The following is an 18812-nucleotide window of genomic DNA, read 5'->3' as shown; positions in this document are numbered from 1 at the left end:
ATCCTAGACAAATAATACAAATATAAATATTTACAAACGAGGAGAAAATCAAATTTCACGATTCGTTAGTTAGATCATAAAACCAAAACTATTCATGTTTCGAACATGCTCAAAAAGTCATAATATCTCGCTCCACATTAATCAGATCATTATTAACTCTTGAACACTTACACACAATGTCAGTCGTTATGTAAATATAATCTCTAACGAATAATTAATTTAGGAGATAATAGCAGCTAAACTGTTGAAGAGGTAAATGGCAGTTCAGTCTTAGGTATATCGTCAAGAGTCTAGGCCAAGTAAGAAATAAAAAGCATTGAAGCTTGTATCTATTAAAAGTTTTTTACTGTCGAAAAACCAAATTCTGGCAGTAAGACAGTATAAATGGAAATATGAAGAGAATTAGTATAACCTTTCCAGAAGTAGTATATGGTGAACCTGAGCAGGCACTGCTAGTTCTGATTTCTGTGCCTTCATAGTAACATTTTCTAATTGCATTTAAACAAACAGTTTTTTAAAAGTATAAATATAATAGTTTTTTGCGTACTCAAAATTAAAGACATTTTCGGCAATATTTGCTCAAACATTTTTTGGTAAATAAAATTATAAAATTTTCAGCATATTTAAGTAGAATTATTATTAGAAACATCACAGTACCAAAGAAAAAAAAAGACTGTAGCAACACTCTTACGACACTATACTAAAAAAGAACACTACAGCACTTTCCTTACCCAGCATAAAAAATCATTACACTTTCAATTTCCCTAATACAAAGATACTAAAATTATAGGGAGAGGGGCACATTTGAACAGGGGGTACCTTTGAACAGTTTTTATTTCCCGCTAAATATTTAAAACATTTATGATTGGTAATTTTCTCCATATTCTGTGGTAGACCTGATATGTAGTCAATTTACAGAGTTTCCCTTCGTTTTCATTGTTTATAAAGTAAGAATTGAGGAATGTTATATTTTGTAAGGTGGAAGTAAAATTTTTGTTGCAGCTTCGGAATTTTATTCTGAAGATTGTAGTAGACAAGGTGTAAGTATTGTTAGTCCATATTACCGGAATTCGTATTTTTAAACCTAGTATTTACAAAACTCTATTTGCTTGCAAAGTGTTGGATATTATATTTCCTTTTATGGAATGAGAGGAGGCATATTTTAACATCACAGTTAGAATGTGCCCCACCGACCTGCAAGTTTGTGGCTTTTTTTTGTTTATTCGCAGAGAAGGGGAAAATGGTCCCTAAACCTACTACATTAAGAAGCGCAACAAACCGAATATTTTGTTCATACTTCCTAAACCCATCACTTCGGGTACATCATCCCGAACTGAGTCATTTCAGTGGTTCAAAAGAGAAAGTAATGTAGTAGTAAGAGAAATAACTGCTAGAAGATAGATTCAGAGTAAAGTAATATCATCTCTTTCTATTTTATATTGTGCTCAAAGGTACCCCACCCCACTAGTGGAGCAGATATTAACATTTGACACAACATTTTTAAATTAAAAAAATATAGATGTAAAGTAATAACTGTTTAATGATATAGATCTGATAAGAAGACTTGAAAGTTGTAGAAAACAAAATAAAAAGGTTCAATAATACAATTCTGTGCACTCTGTAACAGAAAATGTAAATTCTGTTCAAATGTGCCCCCTTCTCCCCTACTAGAAATGATTTACGTATCAAAGACAGAAAATAGTTTAAATTTCAAAACTGTCACAAACTATCGTAACAACACATACGCATCTTACTATAAAACACACACGCACAAATTGACAACTGGCCAGACTGAGCTCTTCATAAATCCAACACTTAAAACCGATCATACTCAGTTCAAAAGCAGAGAGACAGAAGACACAACAAACTTATAATAACAATGTAAAAATTTTATGTAATTTGTCAATAAATAAGGTAATGTAAACTAATTTTATACAAATTTAGGTGCATTATGACTCCAATGTAAAATATGTTCCACAGCCCTGAAAATGATTTTGCCGCTAAGTCGAAAACTTGGCAAAATTAAAAAAAATAATGACTGAAATTAACATTATTTTTTCTTGCTTCTGGTTTAATGAATCTGTTACCAAAAACAATAAATACTATATTATAAATTGTCTAAGCTTTCACAATAAACGAATAAGCACATGATTGTCTCAACTTATTGTTTATTTTCATAATAATCCATTATTGCGTTCGCACACGCGATTGAAATGATAAAATCGATTTCCCACGAATTAGTAGTAAAATTTTAACTACTTCACATAAGTAAACACCTGTTTTACATTTTTAATCCTTCAAGTTAGTTCATTATTCTCCTAATGGTTATTATAACAACTTTGTACCAAAAAAGAAGTTTATCGAAATGGTTAATTTTTACATTAGACACAGCGAAGGCAAAGAATGTCGATCATAAACTCACTATTGTAGTAATAATCTGGGCAGTCAGTTGAGAACGAAGGAATCACTTTAATTGGGCGCTTTGTACGAGCATGTAATGGTCGCAAAAAATGACAAAAAGTAATTTGATTATTTTGAGAGAGCTCACTGTGTTAGTCGATAAAAGTAAACACCATTCTTGTAGAAGGTTTTATAGTAATTTTAAGCACGAGTTGTTTGTGTCGCGTGAAGAATGTCGACTTGGCGTACATAAACAATAGAAAAAAGTACAGCAGATTCCTTTGGCCGGATGTGGCGTTGTCAAGTGATATATCTTGTTTAGGAATTGTCTGCATAGCTACCAGTTCTAATAATAGAAGAAAGAGGCGGACGGACGGTTCAAGGAAACTGGTAAGTTTGTTGTAGAATGGAGAATTTGCGGAACAGAACCCAATGCACTCTTCCCGAGTAGGGGCTGGCCGGCCGGCCGTTTTAAAAAACGAAGAGTACCAAAGTCAGCCCTATAAAACCTTCAATCTCTATCCCCTCTTGTGTCACTGCTGTTGCTGCGTCATGAAGCCCAGCGTTAAGGTAAATATCTCTCTTTTATTACTAATCCCGACCTTTAGATTTTACACAAAACCATCGCTGTTATTATCATTCAAATTCAGACGAATCCATTCTGTTAAAAAGTTAGGCATTCTTAATATTTTCTAGAATAGGATGCATTCTGTTCTACTAAAATTGCATTTAAATCTAATACCCCAACCAAAATAATTTCGTTGATGTATGTATGAGTTTTATTTATTTTTTTTAACGCGTTTTTTTAGCGTCATTACTTTTTTAACTGTTGAGTTGAAAACCGTTACAATAAAAACCTGGACATTAAGTAGATTTTCCATTACACTTAATATATATTAAATTGCGTGTTCTAATTTACTGAACAAAAATATTTTATGAATGAAAACGACCAGCATAAGGTTCCATAAAATCTAATAAGTTCTAAAAAACAATTATTAAAATGTAAAGCAGAAAAACTATTTAAATCATATCAGTTGTTTGACTATTTACTAAGTACAATTGATTTTTCGATGTTTTTAATATCTTCTGCAGAGATTTATGTTCAAAGGTGCAATATTACTAGAAATGTCCCAATATTAGTGACAGAAATCTGTTCAGAAGGACTGGAAAGACCATTAGAAAAAGTTTTAACAAAGTACTAACCATATGGCTAAAATTACAGGCTAAAAAATTAATTAAATTTTTGGTACTTGTTGAGATTCAGTCAGACCTTATAATCACAAGAGGATTTTCGAGAAGGTGCAACAGGCACGCGCCCGGAGCCTCATTTTATAAAATCCTCAAAATTTATTTCAGTTAAAACAAATAAAATAGAAGAAATATATGTTGTCTCAAAGAATGCCGAAAGAGTCAAAGCATACAAATACGAGTACTAAGTGATAATCATTAATTTGCTCACGTACTCTCATCTTGAAGTAACATAAAGTTTACTTTGTATAAAGCAGGAAGTTGACACTTCATATCTAGATTAGGCTTACGAGGTCATTAGACTGCAACATAGCTATCAAAACAAATCCCTTAAAACCGGAAGTATGTAGTTGAACATCAATCAGTATAGCTTTACCTCTAGAAGTGATACTCACTGCTGCACTGCCAGGGGCTAGTGATATTGTCTAAAGTGTCTTTCTGTCGTAACCCGCAGGTCCGTTTGTTTATTAATAACTTAAAATACATGTAGCTTCACAAGTAAGTACTAAAGCAGACACTCATATTATTAAAACTGTCCGGTAGGAAGTTGTATAAGGGTTGATCGTCGAAAACTGCACGAAAAAGCGTAACGTTGGAAAACACCCAACTTTGACAATTGTTTTCTCTTTTTCTATAAAAGATAAAATTCCCAATTTTTTTTTACAATATAGGGCAAAGCCTCCTTTATAACTGTAATTTTTATGCAACCACCCAGATCTGATAAATTTTGAGAAAAAAGTTGCTGAAAATGAGCAAAAACGGCTTTTTCAAAAATTGGTCTTGTTCTTGTTCTTCTTCTTGTTACCTTTTTTGTAAACTGCATAGCGCCTAAACCCGAGAACCGATTTTCATGAATGAAGTGTCATTCGAATCGAAATTTTTCACAGATTCGCAAAAAGATTTGTACAAATTTTGTACAAAAGTCTCGAAGCTGTGCCTTATAAGGAGGCCAGCATAATCTGTGACATCTAATAAATTCTAAAAAATGTTAATGAAAATTAATGCTGTAAAATTACTTAAATATCAATGAAGTATTAATGAAAAGTTGGGTACTTGCTGATTTGTGCACCTTTTAGCGTTTAATCAACCCTTATACTTAACTTTTAAAACTGTAAGTTTTCGTTAAGGAGATTAGGATTATAATTACTATTTCTCCAGTATTTGCTTGGTGAATACTTTTAAGGAACATGTCACACATATACACATTATTCAAAGGAACATCTTTAAGAAACTCTTTTGGGCTCGTATCAAGCATATTGATAATAAGGATAACCGTTACACTGTTAATCTGTTCGTAAACTAGCAAGCACTATTTCACACAAAGTAAACAAAGTTCGATATGTTCGAATAACCAGAGCTCTTGGAAGGCGGTTGAGAACAAGTTTCCAAGTAATCCCTTGATTTATAAGATCAATGAGACTAGGAGAATTGGTTAACAGAGGTAAAGCTAATGGATCCCAATACCTATTGGGATCTTGGGAAGTGGAAAGGCAAACAAAGCTGCAAGAGAAACAATTTTACTTTAACGGAGGCAGAGTTTATTAGTTAGGCCAGAGAATCTAAAATGTCGTACGGAGAAAATTGGGTTTGAATAATGGCAATAAACATAGGACAAATAACAAGTTAAAGGCAAGGAAGCATTGTGTTATGGCAAGGGCAGCAAGGGCTTCTTCACAAGAAGAGAAGGGCTGATACAATCAAGATTAAGAATATGCTACACTAGGCTACCTCATTCTTAATCGTAAAGGGAAACAATCTAAATCTATGCCCTTGGTACAAAACCCACTGTAACGCAATTGTTAGCAAAATGTGCAAACCTCAAGTGATCTATGTATATTTGTCTATCAATCGAGACAGAATATGGTTGTCCCGCAATATAAAAAATTTATTAGAACATGGCTCGAGGTATAAGAACAAATTATTTGAATTCTCAAGGGTGATCGATTAACATTTTAAAATTTAGGTGTAAGAATAATGGAGTGAATAATACAGAGTATTCCACTCAGCAGTCATAACCTGGAATATAATTTACAAATGAGTGTATATATTTATTTATATAATGTAAGAAGATCAGTTTGAATATATATGTATTTATTTTTAATAAGAGGGTTTAGAGGTTTGAAAGACTGCAAGAATGGGTTAATTTATTAGTTTTATATCGATGAGTCTAATTTCCACGTTAAGGAGTAGGTCCCTTGTTTTGCCAAGTGCAATCGTAATGGTGCCTAATGACCCTGGTAGTTGATACGCCGAAAGGAAGAACAATAAGTCTAGAAAATGTAATAAATTAGCCTTTAATACTTGCGAAATTCTCATCATCGGTTTAGGCAAACATGATGCCACCATAACATACCTGACAGTTCAGCAAGGTTTTCAATTCGGCTGTTACAACTACACTCCCTCATCTATCAGGCGAAGCTATACAATTTCATTACGATGAATCTAAAGTTCTCTCTGTTTCAGATATTCATTGTGACCTGCGCTTTAGGACTGGCCAGTGGCAATCTGGACCGCACTCAGGTGGGCCAATTTTATCATTACACTATTGCTTGGCTCAATATAATAAAGAGCTATATGGACCTTCTCTTATACTACTTTAGTTTGTTGCTCGGAATTCTAGTAATTTTCCATTTTGAACTTTCCTAGGAGATATCCATTTTGATTTCTCTGAGCACGAAAGTAGTTTTTACAAATCGATCACCGTGTGTTCCCCTAACTTCCTGCCTGTGTGTGTGTTCACCATAACCCAAAAACGAAAAATCAAATTGTTCAAATTTTATATTTCGCTTAGGAGTCGAAGCCTATAGGTCCGTTTGTTTATTAATAACTTAAAATAACAAAATTGTTTCACTAGTACTTAAGTAGTCACTAATGTATTTAGGATTACAATTACAATTTCTCCAGTATTTGCTTGGTGAATACTTTTAAGGAACATGTCACACATATACCTACACACATTATTCAAAGGAACATCTTTAAGAAAGTCTTTTGGGTTCGCACGATTTCTAGCATGCAATCTAATCAAGCATATTGATAATAAATAAATGGGATTGCGCCATGACGGTTTGGCCTAAATCAATCACCTAAAAGTACTGGAAAGGGATTTTCTTTAAACTTTGTACTTCACACACTAAAACACTTTTAATTAAAACCCTTTTTGTGAGAGCGGACTTCCTAGTAAAGTACATGACACGATCTTATCACCAATGTAATAAGAATTAAATATGGCCCAAATAAAATGTGGAGGAAACAAAATTGAAAAGAAGTGCCCCCCCCTTTGCAGAACAAATTTTTGAGTTTGCAAGTGCTGTGTGAGATGGAAACATAAGTGAAGTAGAAATCTCTACATCAAACTGAATAAAAGTAATCTTCTATTTTTTCAGGTGGGGCTTAACGTCCAACTACCAATAAGGTGTCCCCCCCAAACTGATTAAATTAACGCTCTGATGATGGCTGAAAGTCCGAAACCGGTCAGAGAATGCAACAAACATGCGCGCGTTAAAATCACTAATAAAATACTCGTAATACTAACAAAATGGAATTTTACTTGATGAAGAGTAGTGGCACAACTCTTTATAGAGTGGACTGCCACGGCACCTATCTATCAATTCAATTAAAGGATGAAGCTGATGTTCCCAAGTTTCATACCGCTCTACTTTTGCACTTAAATCAAATGTAAAAAAAAATCTTTTGGTTATTTTTAGCGTTATTAATTTTATGTTCAGTGAGATTTCATTAAGAACCTGCGCATTATTAGTTCAATAATTTCTGGAACAATGAATAGCGGGCGCTCTAATTACTTAAATACAAATGAAGTATTAATAAAATGTTGGGCATTTGCTGGTTTGTGTACCTTTTGTCGTTTAACCAACCCTTATACTTTACTTTTAAAACTAAGTTTTTGTTAAGGAGATTTTTGTATAATTTACGGAGCTATCTGGTGCACTTTTTTTTTTTAGAGTACGTTAAATTTGTGTGAAAAATCAAGATTTAAGATTTTTTTTCTCGAAAATAGACCGTAACAATTTCGTATACATCACATTTACATAGATTTATTGCTTTTGCTTTTATTATTTTTTATAAATATCCTTCTTACGGCCAGTTTTTCTGTGGGGTAGGGCACGCTTCCCAACTAAGTTACATTTCAGTGAAATAAAAGGTTATATAAACAGAAAGACGTGGTTAAATTCACTAAGTCTTTTAAGTTCTCAGTTTAATAAGTTTTGAGTTAGGATTTTGAGACTAAAAGAAAGTCAGTTTAATATACACAATAGATTTTTTCGTTTAGAGCTAGGCTTTAAAAACCGCATACTTATTAGACATGTTTCCGTGATTCGGATTTTAAAGGAAAAAAATAAAAGTTACAATCTTGAAATTAAGGGTTAATTAATAATAGAAGTTTGTGAGCAGTTTTATTATTTTTCATATTTTATATTTTTTTGACAATGTAAGCTTCTATTCTTCTGGGAGGCAGATATACTCGTATGTAACATAAAACATACGACAGTGAAACAATATGGCCAATTTGTCAAAATTTGGGTTTTTTATTTCTTATAGTTTATTGGATGACTAGTTTTAATCGATTTGTATTATAGGTTCAACCTGGTGCATCTCTAGTAAATAGTAACTTCAGAGACAAAGACAAACATCTTGAAGAAATTTTGAAAGTCATTCCTAAATACCAAGTAAGAACAGGTTTACCTCAAGTTGATATAAAGGTAATTTCTTCGAAACTACCGTTAACAACGACAGAATCGCATGCAGGGCAAAAAGAAGGAGGTGAAAAAGAAAAGAAAGTTGGAGGGGACAGTATTACTCTGAGCTCAACATCTGGGGACTCGAACACCTCAACAGCGCTAACTCTCTTACATGGAGAAGGTCGGCCAAGCAATCTCCTTGGACACGAGAACCAGACTGTAGGGAATAAACAGTATAAGATAATCACCGCTGATACAGACGAGGATCTCGAAGAAGAAGGAAGAGCACACATAAAGCCGCATGAAGACAAAGTCCAGTTAGAAATGGAACAGGTGATTCGAGCTGAAATGCAAGAACCAACAGGAGTGAGTTTAGGTGTGCCTTACCAACAGTACGAGAGCGAGGGGCAAACAAATAATAAGAAATACTTGATAAAACCTCTGAACATAGATTACAAACCTCTGGTGAATGAAGAGAACATAATGCTGATGGGGGAGAACTGGAATAAACCAGCTCAACCCACTGAGAGCACATCTCCCTTGGTAAATGGGGAAAATGTGTACATGTTGCCCCAGAATATAGAAGAGCAGGAAAAACTCTGGGCCCGACTCACGTCCTCTAGGTACCCGGACATGAGCCGAGCGCTATTCGCAAATCCACTTCCTTCGCAGCGGAGAGCTAGACCTCTACAAGCAATAATCGCATCGGACCGATTTATTCTGCTGCCGAGACCATAATGTCTCCATGTGGGCTTACCAAACGTCAAATATTTATTAACTCTATAAAATAAAGGTAAACATTGAACTTGAATTTTTACTCTCTTAATTCAAAAAAAATAAAACTGAATTAAAAGACTTACAATGGTAGGTTGTAAAAAATGTGTGCCATGATAGCTGCAGTTTCAGTACTTGGAATAAGTTTAAATATAGCCACATATTTCTTGTATTGAAAAGTGATTCAGAAAAAAACAAAATTTAATAAATGTAATGTCAAAAAAATTAATATGAAATCTCAAGCACAAATGTAAACATCATTAATTAGAGTTTAAGGCTAAATAACACTAACTACCAATTATCATTAGTAAAACTACGGATGTTTATTTATAGAAATACTATAGGATGAATAAAAAGATATGTTAATAAAATATAATTAACAAAAATGTAATAAAAAGTAGAAAAATATTATTTGGATTATATTATAGAAAAATAAAATATAAATAGTTAATAACGAAAAAAGATTAACATAAATTGCAATTGCAGAGTATTGTTCATAGTTTTTGGTGAAATTATACGGACTGAAAATATTCTTTCTACCTTTTGGATAAAATTGTGATCAAGAATCATTAGGAGAATTCTCCATCAGCAAAAGTTTAAAAAAAAAATTTAGTTGCAAAGAATACTTATTTCTTTTATTCCCAACAGTTAAAAATCAGAAAGTATGAAATATGAATAATAATTATTATATATGCATGTAGAAATAACTATGAAAATGTTGCCATGTATGTAAATAAAAACACAATATATGATTGTAATTAATAAACAAGTAAACCAACTGCAGTTATGTACCAGCAAATTGTAAACTTACTCGTAAAAGAGAACTGTAAATATATCAAGAGATAATAAAAGTTTCTTACAAAAGTCTCTTAAAATAGATAAGGTATCTTATTTGTAAACTAGAAATTTATCCTTAATAATTTATGAAATGACAAACAAGTTTAATAGCGACTAGGATATAATAAATTTCAACAAAAAACATGAGGTAGGCTTGAAAACAGTTTCGATCATACCTGCTGCCTCTTAAGAGACAATGTAATTCAATGAAAATCTGTCAGCGCATAAGTTTGCTGCGAATTCAAGAAATAAAGGTTTTGTAGAAAGTGTGGAAGATAGTGGTTTACAAAAAGCAAACACTTTCCATCTATACAATTGGTGTATACCATCTTTATACCTCTCATAAATACATTTAGTTCAATTCGAGTTCTGAATAGATAGAAAATGTCAAAATATTCTGCACTTTATCCCAGTCACAGTTTTCAGTTCAACTGCCAATATTGTAGTAAGATTTATTAAGAAATGTTAGACCATTTTGGTTGATTATTAATTACAAACCCCTAAGGCCAATTTGCTGAAACTGAATTGCGTCTTTGTTAACAATAGATAGGCCCTCGGGAAAACCCGCACCAATAATTTATTTGCTTTAAAGAAAATAGTTACACCTTGAAAATTGTTTCAACACCTAAAAGACTCATCAGTTTCATTTTAAAAGTTTAGTTCCCTACCCAACTTTAATCACCTTCTTTTCAACCTAAACTGTAAAAAAAAAGTAAGTAAAGTAAACACCATTTCTTCCTTCAGACGGGCCTTTACTTCTGACGACCAAGTCAGGAACACCTTTCTTTTTTTTGAAAGCCTCATCCTTTCTTTTAACCTTTATCAAATGTCTAACAAGAACCCCAGAGCTAATTTTCTAAAGTTTCCTCTTTTTGACGATAAATTGAATGTAGAACTATTTTTTGAGATTTTACGCGATAACGTAGCATTCTCTAGAGGGTGTTTTGACTCAAGGATAAAAATTCACGCCGCTTGACCCTGGGGCACCCTAGATGTGATTTGGTATGAACAATATTGTAACAATAGATACAAGGTTAATTCTAGGAATATAAACAACTCACCAGCCGCAGCCTGTGCATCACATCCTCACCGATGGGGTAGGCTAGTTTGATTTTACCATAGAGGGGATGTCTTTCATAATAGTTCACTAATTCTACAAGGCTCTCGAACTGATAGGTTCCAATTGTATACAGACGGCCTTCCATTCGGATGCGGCAATGTTTTATTTTTTTGTCAGCTCTTTAAACAAACATTTGTACATTAATCAATTAGGAAACATTTTTAGATATATTTTAACAGCAACAATTTTTTTTATATGATTACCTGAATGAAATAGCAAAGGCATTTTGATCTTTATCACTTGGTCGCACTAGGAAGGCACCATCATAGGGCACTCTTTTTAGGAGATCTTCTGCGCACGATCTGGATGCATTGTTGTGGTACCACTCCTTTCCTTCATGCTTACTGGGCTGAGGTACCGGTTCACTCAGAGTTATAAGAAATTCCTGTGTACATATAATTTTAGTTACAGTCTCACTAAGTTGCACTTCCTTTTAGAATTGGGTAATTATGATATTAATAACAAGATACCTGGCTTTTAAGAGGATGTGACCTGTAATGTGTTATCAAACTGTAGAGGCTGTCGAAATTTGTGCTGTCAACGAGCATGTACTTAGTCTGTCCACGGTCTTGCTTTGATCTTATCCTGCAATGGTTAACCTTTCCCTGACGCCTAGCAAAGAAATAAGCGTAGCGTCAATATTACGTAATAATAACGCAAATGGTGTGGGTGGGCATCACTGCTGCACATCTGGCGCTAACCAGAGCAAAGTCGGGCGATAGTATTTCGACTACCTAGCTGAAGATTTATCAGGCTGTCGTCAGATCTGGCTGCAATTTTAGCCCATAATGCCAATTGCACATTTATTAAAATTTTGGCGGGATGCACCAGTACTCATTCTGCAACGCCCTTCCCATCTTTGAACAATATTTTTTAGTTTCGCTGAAATATATATTTCGAGAGACTTCAAAGTTATTGTTCTTTGGCGTATTTCCTAAATTCAGATTCCTTGGTGCCGTAACCACTTTTATATACTTACACGGTAATATTTTAACTTTTAACCTTTTAGCACAAAACTGTTGTACTAAAATACAAGTAGAAAGAATTGCACTTTCCAGAAGTAGCTAGGTTCCAAACTTGAAACTTTCAAAGTTTATTTGTGTTAACCGAAGTTGTAATTTTAATTTGGGAAAACATTGTAGCACATAAAGACAAGTTTTGGTGTCAAGGTCCTACAAGTAAATCAAATTAAATGTTTGAGAAGATTTTATTAAATAAAATATAAATTTTTGTCTTGTTTAGAATTCGTTGTACACATAGTGGTCAGCGTGAAGGAGAAACAAGTTTTCGGAAAATCGAGATCCAACAAGAAATGTTCGATTTCATTACAAGAATCTTCATGTATACGAGGGTCGTTTGAAAAGTCCGTGCAAAGTCAGAGAGATAGCACCACTGGCGCGTATCGAGGTTATGTTTAGTTAGTAGCATCTCTTGGAAGAACACACACCAAGTTTCAGCCAGATCGGTATAATTCTTTGTGTTTGGCATTCGTTTGAATCGAGGAAGTCGAGTGATTTTCAAAAAATGGACGAAAAAGAATTTCGTGTGTTGATTAAACACTACTTTATGAGAGGCAAAATGCCTCAGGAGACTAAAGAGAAGCTTGAAAAACATTATGGTGACTCTGCACCTTCGATTAGAACAGTTTATAAGTGGTTTCAAAATTTTCGGTGTGGCCATATGGGCAAAAGTGACGCTGAACGTTCTGGGCGCCCTGTTGAGGTTACTACTCCAGAAATCATTGATAAAATCCATGATATGGTGATGGATGACAGAAGAGTGAAGGTGCGTGAGATTGCTAGTGCTGTGGGCATCTCGAATGAACGGGTACTTAATATTTTGCATCAACATTTGGATATGACAACGCTATCCGCAAGATGGGTGCCGCGATTGCTCACGCTTGACCAAAAACGAAATCGTGTGAAGTGTTGCAAGGACGGTTTGCAGCTGTTCCAGAAGAATCCGCAAGACTTTAAGCGACGTTTCGTCACTGTGGATGAAACATGGATACATCACTACACTTCTGAAACCAAAGAACAATCTAAACAATGTGTTACCAAGGGGGGATCTGCGCCAAAAAAGGCGAAGACCGTTCCTTCGGCCGGAAAGATTATGGCGACTGTCTTTTGGGATTCGCAAGGAATAATACTCATCGACTATCTGGAAAAGGGTAAAACTATTACAGGTGCATATTATTCATCGTTATTGGACCGTTTGAAAACCGAGCTACAAGAAAAACGCCCACGATTGGCCCACAAAAAAGTCCTTTTCCATAACGACAACGCACCAGCTCACACCTCAGCAGTTGTGGTCGCAAAATTAATGGAAATAGGGTTCTAACTCGTTTCACATCCCCCCTATTCTCCAGACTTGGCTCCCTCGGACTACTATTTGTTCCCCAATATGAAGAAATGGATGGCGGGAAAAAGATTTTATTCAAACGAGGAGGTGATTGCAGAAACGAATGGCTATTTTTCAGACTTGGACAAATCCTATTATTCAGAAAGGATCAACAAACTAGAGCAGCGTTGGACGAAGTGTATAAGCCTTAAAGGAGACTATGTTGAAAAATAAAAAAGGTTTACCCCAAAAAATTAAGTAGTTTTTATTTTTGCACGGACATTTCAAACGACCCTCGTATAATAAGTACGCCAAGTTTAAAAAAATAATCTTAAAGCTATTTTTGGGAAAATTGTAAACACAAAACATTAATTTATTGGCTTCGTACTTCCACAGTGGACATTAACCAAATCCTTATTGTAGTTCCTCTGTTGGCACCTAAGCGATTTCATTTTTTCATTTTTGTGTTACGTTTAGTACAAACACACATCAGCAGACCCAGACCACTTTGCAATAAACCATTTTATCGTACCTATGGGACCTCAAATCGAATATTTTTTGGGAAATCTTTCATTCAAAAATCTGCACGATTACAATACCTTCTGATTCTAATAGAGGAAGAGAAATTGGCGATTAATCAACCATTATATTTAACTTTTAAAACTGTAAGATTTTGTTAAGGAGATTATATGTATGAATTAAATAGCGAATGCCTTATTAGTTTCAAACATGAAAGTTTATTTTTACTTTTAAAATTTTCTTTCAGGCGAAACGTTTTGACATCTTAAATATGCAATCTTCAGTTAGTACTTAACAAATTTGAGAGCAGAAATAATTTTCTGGCAATGTTTCTTAGTCCTAAAGTTGACTAAAGTACGTGAAAATGAGACAGATGTATCCAAATTGCCCATTATTTCTTTTCCACGATCTCGTTTAATATTAAAAATAATGATTGACAACTATATAACCTGGATTATTGATTACATCATTCTGAAGCAAGTATATACAACAGATGTGTCTATTTTTTATCGATTACCAGAAAAAGCACATGGTAATTCCTCAATGTGATTGTTCACGTTTTAAATAACAAAACTTTTATTATGATATATCTAATAATATATGGGGTTGGTTTCAGCGCTTTCGTCACAATATTTATCCTGCAGTACCGATACTTCATTTCTTTTCCTACCAAGCAATGAATTCAAACAAATTGAAACCAGTTATAAACTTTTTTTCTGTAGGTTTTTCATTTTTCTTTTTTCATTACATAAGCAATAATACTTTCATTATAACCGGATATGGAATTAAGTCGGAACCGAATCTACCACTGGAGAGATCTTTTGAAAGAATGCTAAATTCTCTCTAAATTGCAAAACTGATCACTTTAAATCGTGATTTATTCATTTTTCTATCACGATTATATTATTCATTTATTTTTCATTCAAATCGACCTCCGCTAATTTTTGCAATTCCAAATACGCCAGTGATATAAAAGGTTGAGGAGAACCTCTGTCAGAATGAGCATCTTCTCAAAACGGTTTTCAGGTTGAAAACTCGAAATTGGAAATTTGCTCGATTACAATACTTTCCTTACCTAGTAGGTGAAAGTAGGAATCTGGTAAGATCAATATCATGAATTTCTATTAGTTACTAACCGTACTAATAATTTAAACCTGGAATCTCAATAAACATTAACTAGATTTATATAACCTACGTAAACTTTAGAGGGAACTTCAGAGCTATCTTAATTAATAATATTTAAGAAAAGATTTCTTTTAAAAGTAATTGATTTATTTATTGAGGAATTTTAGAAAAAATAATTCGGAGCCTTTTGAAGAAAATGTTAGATAACTGGTTAAATTCATTAATTTTTGGAACACTGATTGAGAAATTTTGGCAAAACTAAAAACCTCCTTTATAATATAAAAGTAACATAATGCTGGAATTCTTAACATTCCTAATTTAATTAAATAAAAGGCCACGTAGTACTAACAAAGTCTTCAAAAATAGTTGTTTTTCTTGAAAAATCACCATACTTAGTGTAATAGTATAGTCACAATTACAACAGGAGAAAATAAAAACTGCATGGTATCTTTTCACCTCTTGAATACCAATCACTCGAATCGATTCATTATTTAGGTACCTGTAATTACAGTACACATTACCTTTGTAAAGTTGAAATATGCTGGAATTACAAACTAAATTCAGTTAGTACCATAGTTCAAAATGTAATAAATGAATAAATTTAATTAAACTTTATTTTTATTTAAAAAGTAGGCACAAGACACAAATATATGTTAATAAATATCTCTAGGAACTGCCGAGCCAAATAGACATTTCCACGAAGATGGAAATATTAAAACCTTTTCTGAAAGAATATGAAGCCACTCGTCAATTTTTTTGGTTATCTGAACAGCATCCACAATGTTATCCCCTTCAGAACAAAAGTGAAACAATGTGACACAAGGCATTCCTGTAATCTTGCACAAGTTAAAAAGCTGTCTAGTGAAACCACCTCCGGGTAACTTTGGACATTCAAAACCGCTAGCTTCCTCATTGCCCTTGAAACGAGTCCAACTTAATGACCGCAAAGTGTCACCATCTTGCTGATTAGATTTGGGACAAGTAATGTATCTAAAGGCTCCTGCACGAAGTTCTAAATCATCTCGGTGGTGCGCAAACAAACCAGCAAGCATTACAACGCGTTTAATTTTTATCTTTGTAAGTAGTTCTAAAAGTTCATTTAAGAAATTACCTTGGTATGCTTTACAAAGTGGAACTCTGAATAGCACGAGTATCAATTTTTGTTCTTTACAGTAATAAAAATCATTTGAAGAGCACAACTGCTTCGATTTTTCACCGTAAGGATTAGGTCCAATAAAAGGAAGTAAAGCTTCGTGCCATATCGTACCAACAAATTCCGCTTGAAGTGTAGAAACCATTAAATCCACAGATAATTGGCCAACGTTCCCAACAGAAGGGCATCCAACAATTGCACTACAACCTTCATAATCCTGGTCTTTTATTGTATTTAACATTTCAAAATTCGCAAAGGCCACAAAAAGTAATTTAATATAATACTATTGGCATACACACTATGACTACTGCGCTTGGTATAACCTTCACCACTGCTACTCCAACTACTAATGACCAAGCACCAGGGATGCCAGATATTCAAAGACAAATATTTTTTATAACTATTAAAAAAATTAAAATTTTTAAAAAAATAACTAAACATAAAACAAATTTAAATTTTATAGATAGATTGATCATTAAAAGAAAAATATTTACCATATTAATCTTTTTTAATTCACGTCATGTCAAAGTCTGTCACTGGCGTCAGAAATCTTTGACAACGCATGTTTCCTCGTTACTGACAAAACTTTTTAAAATTAGATATACTATAAGAAGCTTCAAAAGGGGAGAAAATTAAGATTTATCCTTTGGGAAAGGCAGCTGCATTCGAAACTGAGATCTCCGAGAGGGAACCTAGCGCACTAGTCGGCCTAGTTGACCACATCCACAATTGGGTGTTTTTTCAAGTTATTTAGTATTTTGTTTTACTTTTTATAACTATAAAAAAAACGCGGAATATTTGATTTTCTGTTTGTCGTTTCGGCAATATATCCCTAACACCTACACACGTTGATAATTACATACTTCAGATACATAATTTGTTCTTGAAAGTCAAAAAACTTACAATTATTTCCGGTTACTAAAGATATTTTTAGGAAAAAAAATATGCATGGATTATATTGAATGGAATAAAATTCTACGGCGCATTAAAATTTTGAAAGTTTCTTATGGCGAGTCTTATATTATTGAAACTAGCATTTACATACGTATGTGCAAGTGGAACAAACGTTTTCATCAGAACCGTGAAAGGTGTCGAGCGCCCTGAACACCTCAGTCCTAGTACATCAATAACCATAAATATTTCGAAAAAGTGAAGAAAATTATTTTGGATTATCGTCTAATTACTAATAGAGAGGTTGCTGATTGTGTGGGCTTATCATTTCATTTGCGTCACGCCATGCTTATTGATATAACATATGACATCAAAATTTATGCCGAAACTATATGAACATTATTCAGAAGTTAATGAATGTAGGTAAAACGTTCTAAACCTGTTCCAACGAGTAATACTGGGTGCATTTACGCCATGAAAAATGAGGCCCGATCGACCTAATGAAGTTTCCTGAGAGACAAAACTGACTACAGCTTGTCATGTAAAGATTCTGCTGTTTCCTTTGCCTTAAACGATAAGGACACCATGAGTTCTTAAACCCCTAAAATTAACTGGTATTCTGTGCCGTTTGCTTGTGGCAATCCATTACAGAATTCCCGAATTAGTGACGAAACTCATTCATTTTATATTCAGAGTTCTAAATGCTTGTAATATTATTTTGTATTGGCGTGTCTTTATAAATATAAATTAAGTAGAAAAGCTACTAGCGCAGAGTGGTGAAAGATTATGAAATCTTGTGAAGCTAAGGTCTTTATATAAAAATTGATATCTTATTTTCTGCTTAAAAATTACAACGACGTCCTTCATTGAACTATACGATTGGTGTGATCTTGTGTCTTTAAAATATTTAAAAAATGCCTAATTTGTTTTCAAATTAATTTTCAGTGATGATCTTAAAAAATTGGAATTAGTTGAAACAAAAAATTAAAGTACACTTAAACAAACAAAAACAAAATATTCCACGTCTTTTAGAAGTCCTGCTTAGATTAAAAAAAAAAATATACTTCATTTGCCTTTCAATCTAGATCCCAGCTTAAAAATAGATACCCAGTATGCGGTCAGAGTGTAGTTTTTCTGTGCAAAATACTCGTTTTATGACATTCCCCGTGTGTTGTGGAGTACGGCAAGGCTGTCTACTTAGTCCTCTTCTTTTCGCATTATTTATAAATGATTTAGAGGATGAATTTGAAACAGGAGTTAAGGTGGGAAGTCACGTAATTAAAACTTTGCTATACGCGGACGATATAGTATTAATTACTGATCAGCCGCATATTCTGAAAAAAAAATATTTTGAGGCTGGAGGGATATTGCGAGAGATGGAATCTCCAGGTGAACCTTGAAAAATCTAAGGTGGTCGTTTTTCGTCGTGGTGGTAGACTGGGGGCTAGGGAGCGTTGGACATACAAGGCTCGGGAAATTGAAGTGGTAGATCGATACATGTATCTAGGCGTTTTACTGACCTCTCGGTTGTCCTTGAGACCTCACTTTTTAGAGTAGTCTTCGGCAGCTAAATTTGCGATAAACTTTGTCTGGAGAAGAGCAATAATGCAACCACATATTCCACTTAAGTCGAAACTTCATATAATATTTAATGCCGTGTCGCGAGCCATTCTCTGCTATGCAGCGCAAGTGTGGGGGTCAGAGTATT

At 33.8% G+C, this 18812-nt stretch overlaps 3 protein-coding genes across 5 annotated transcripts in view; 1 reads left to right on the top strand and 2 right to left on the bottom strand.

The window, feature by feature from the left end:
• sl (small wing phospholipase C gamma 1) overlaps positions 1 to 18812 on the bottom strand; it is a 57269-nt gene that overhangs the window by 20530 nt on the left and 17927 nt on the right. For 2 of the 3 annotated variants that reach the window (XM_074117106.1, XM_074117107.1), the window contains exons 12-15: positions 15410 to 15559; positions 11547 to 11688; positions 11280 to 11461; positions 11018 to 11195 (exon numbers count right to left, since the gene is read on the bottom strand). In XM_074117106.1, coding sequence (XP_073973207.1) covers positions 11018 to 11195; positions 11280 to 11461; positions 11547 to 11688; positions 15410 to 15559 — 652 coding nt within the window. The remainder of the gene's footprint in view (positions 1 to 11017; positions 11196 to 11279; positions 11462 to 11546; positions 11689 to 15409; positions 15560 to 18812) is intronic. The other variant, XM_074117108.1, reaches the window with a different exon arrangement.
• Positions 1523 to 9990, top strand: LOC141448639 (uncharacterized). Its single transcript, XM_074117120.1, has 3 exons — positions 1523 to 2970; positions 6112 to 6168; positions 8244 to 9990. The coding sequence occupies exons 1-3, from the start codon at positions 2833 to 2835 to the stop codon at positions 9081 to 9083; spliced, it is 1035 nt and encodes a 344-aa protein (XP_073973221.1). The 5' UTR covers positions 1523 to 2832; the 3' UTR covers positions 9084 to 9990.
• On the bottom strand, positions 15657 to 16571 carry LOC141448641 (proteasome assembly chaperone 2). The gene has a single exon (XM_074117123.1). It carries the CDS (start codon positions 16452 to 16454, stop codon positions 15714 to 15716), a length of 741 nt encoding a protein of 246 aa, XP_073973224.1. The 5' UTR covers positions 16455 to 16571; the 3' UTR covers positions 15657 to 15713.

The sequence above is a fragment of the Rhodnius prolixus genome, unplaced genomic scaffold (assembly GCF_049639745.1).
Source record: "Rhodnius prolixus isolate KJV_2025 unplaced genomic scaffold, Rpr scaffold_2, whole genome shotgun sequence".
Lineage (NCBI taxonomy): Eukaryota > Metazoa > Arthropoda > Insecta > Hemiptera > Reduviidae > Rhodnius > Rhodnius prolixus.
The sequence above is the reverse complement of the archived record's forward strand: the minus strand, read 5'-3'. Positions and strand labels throughout refer to the sequence as shown.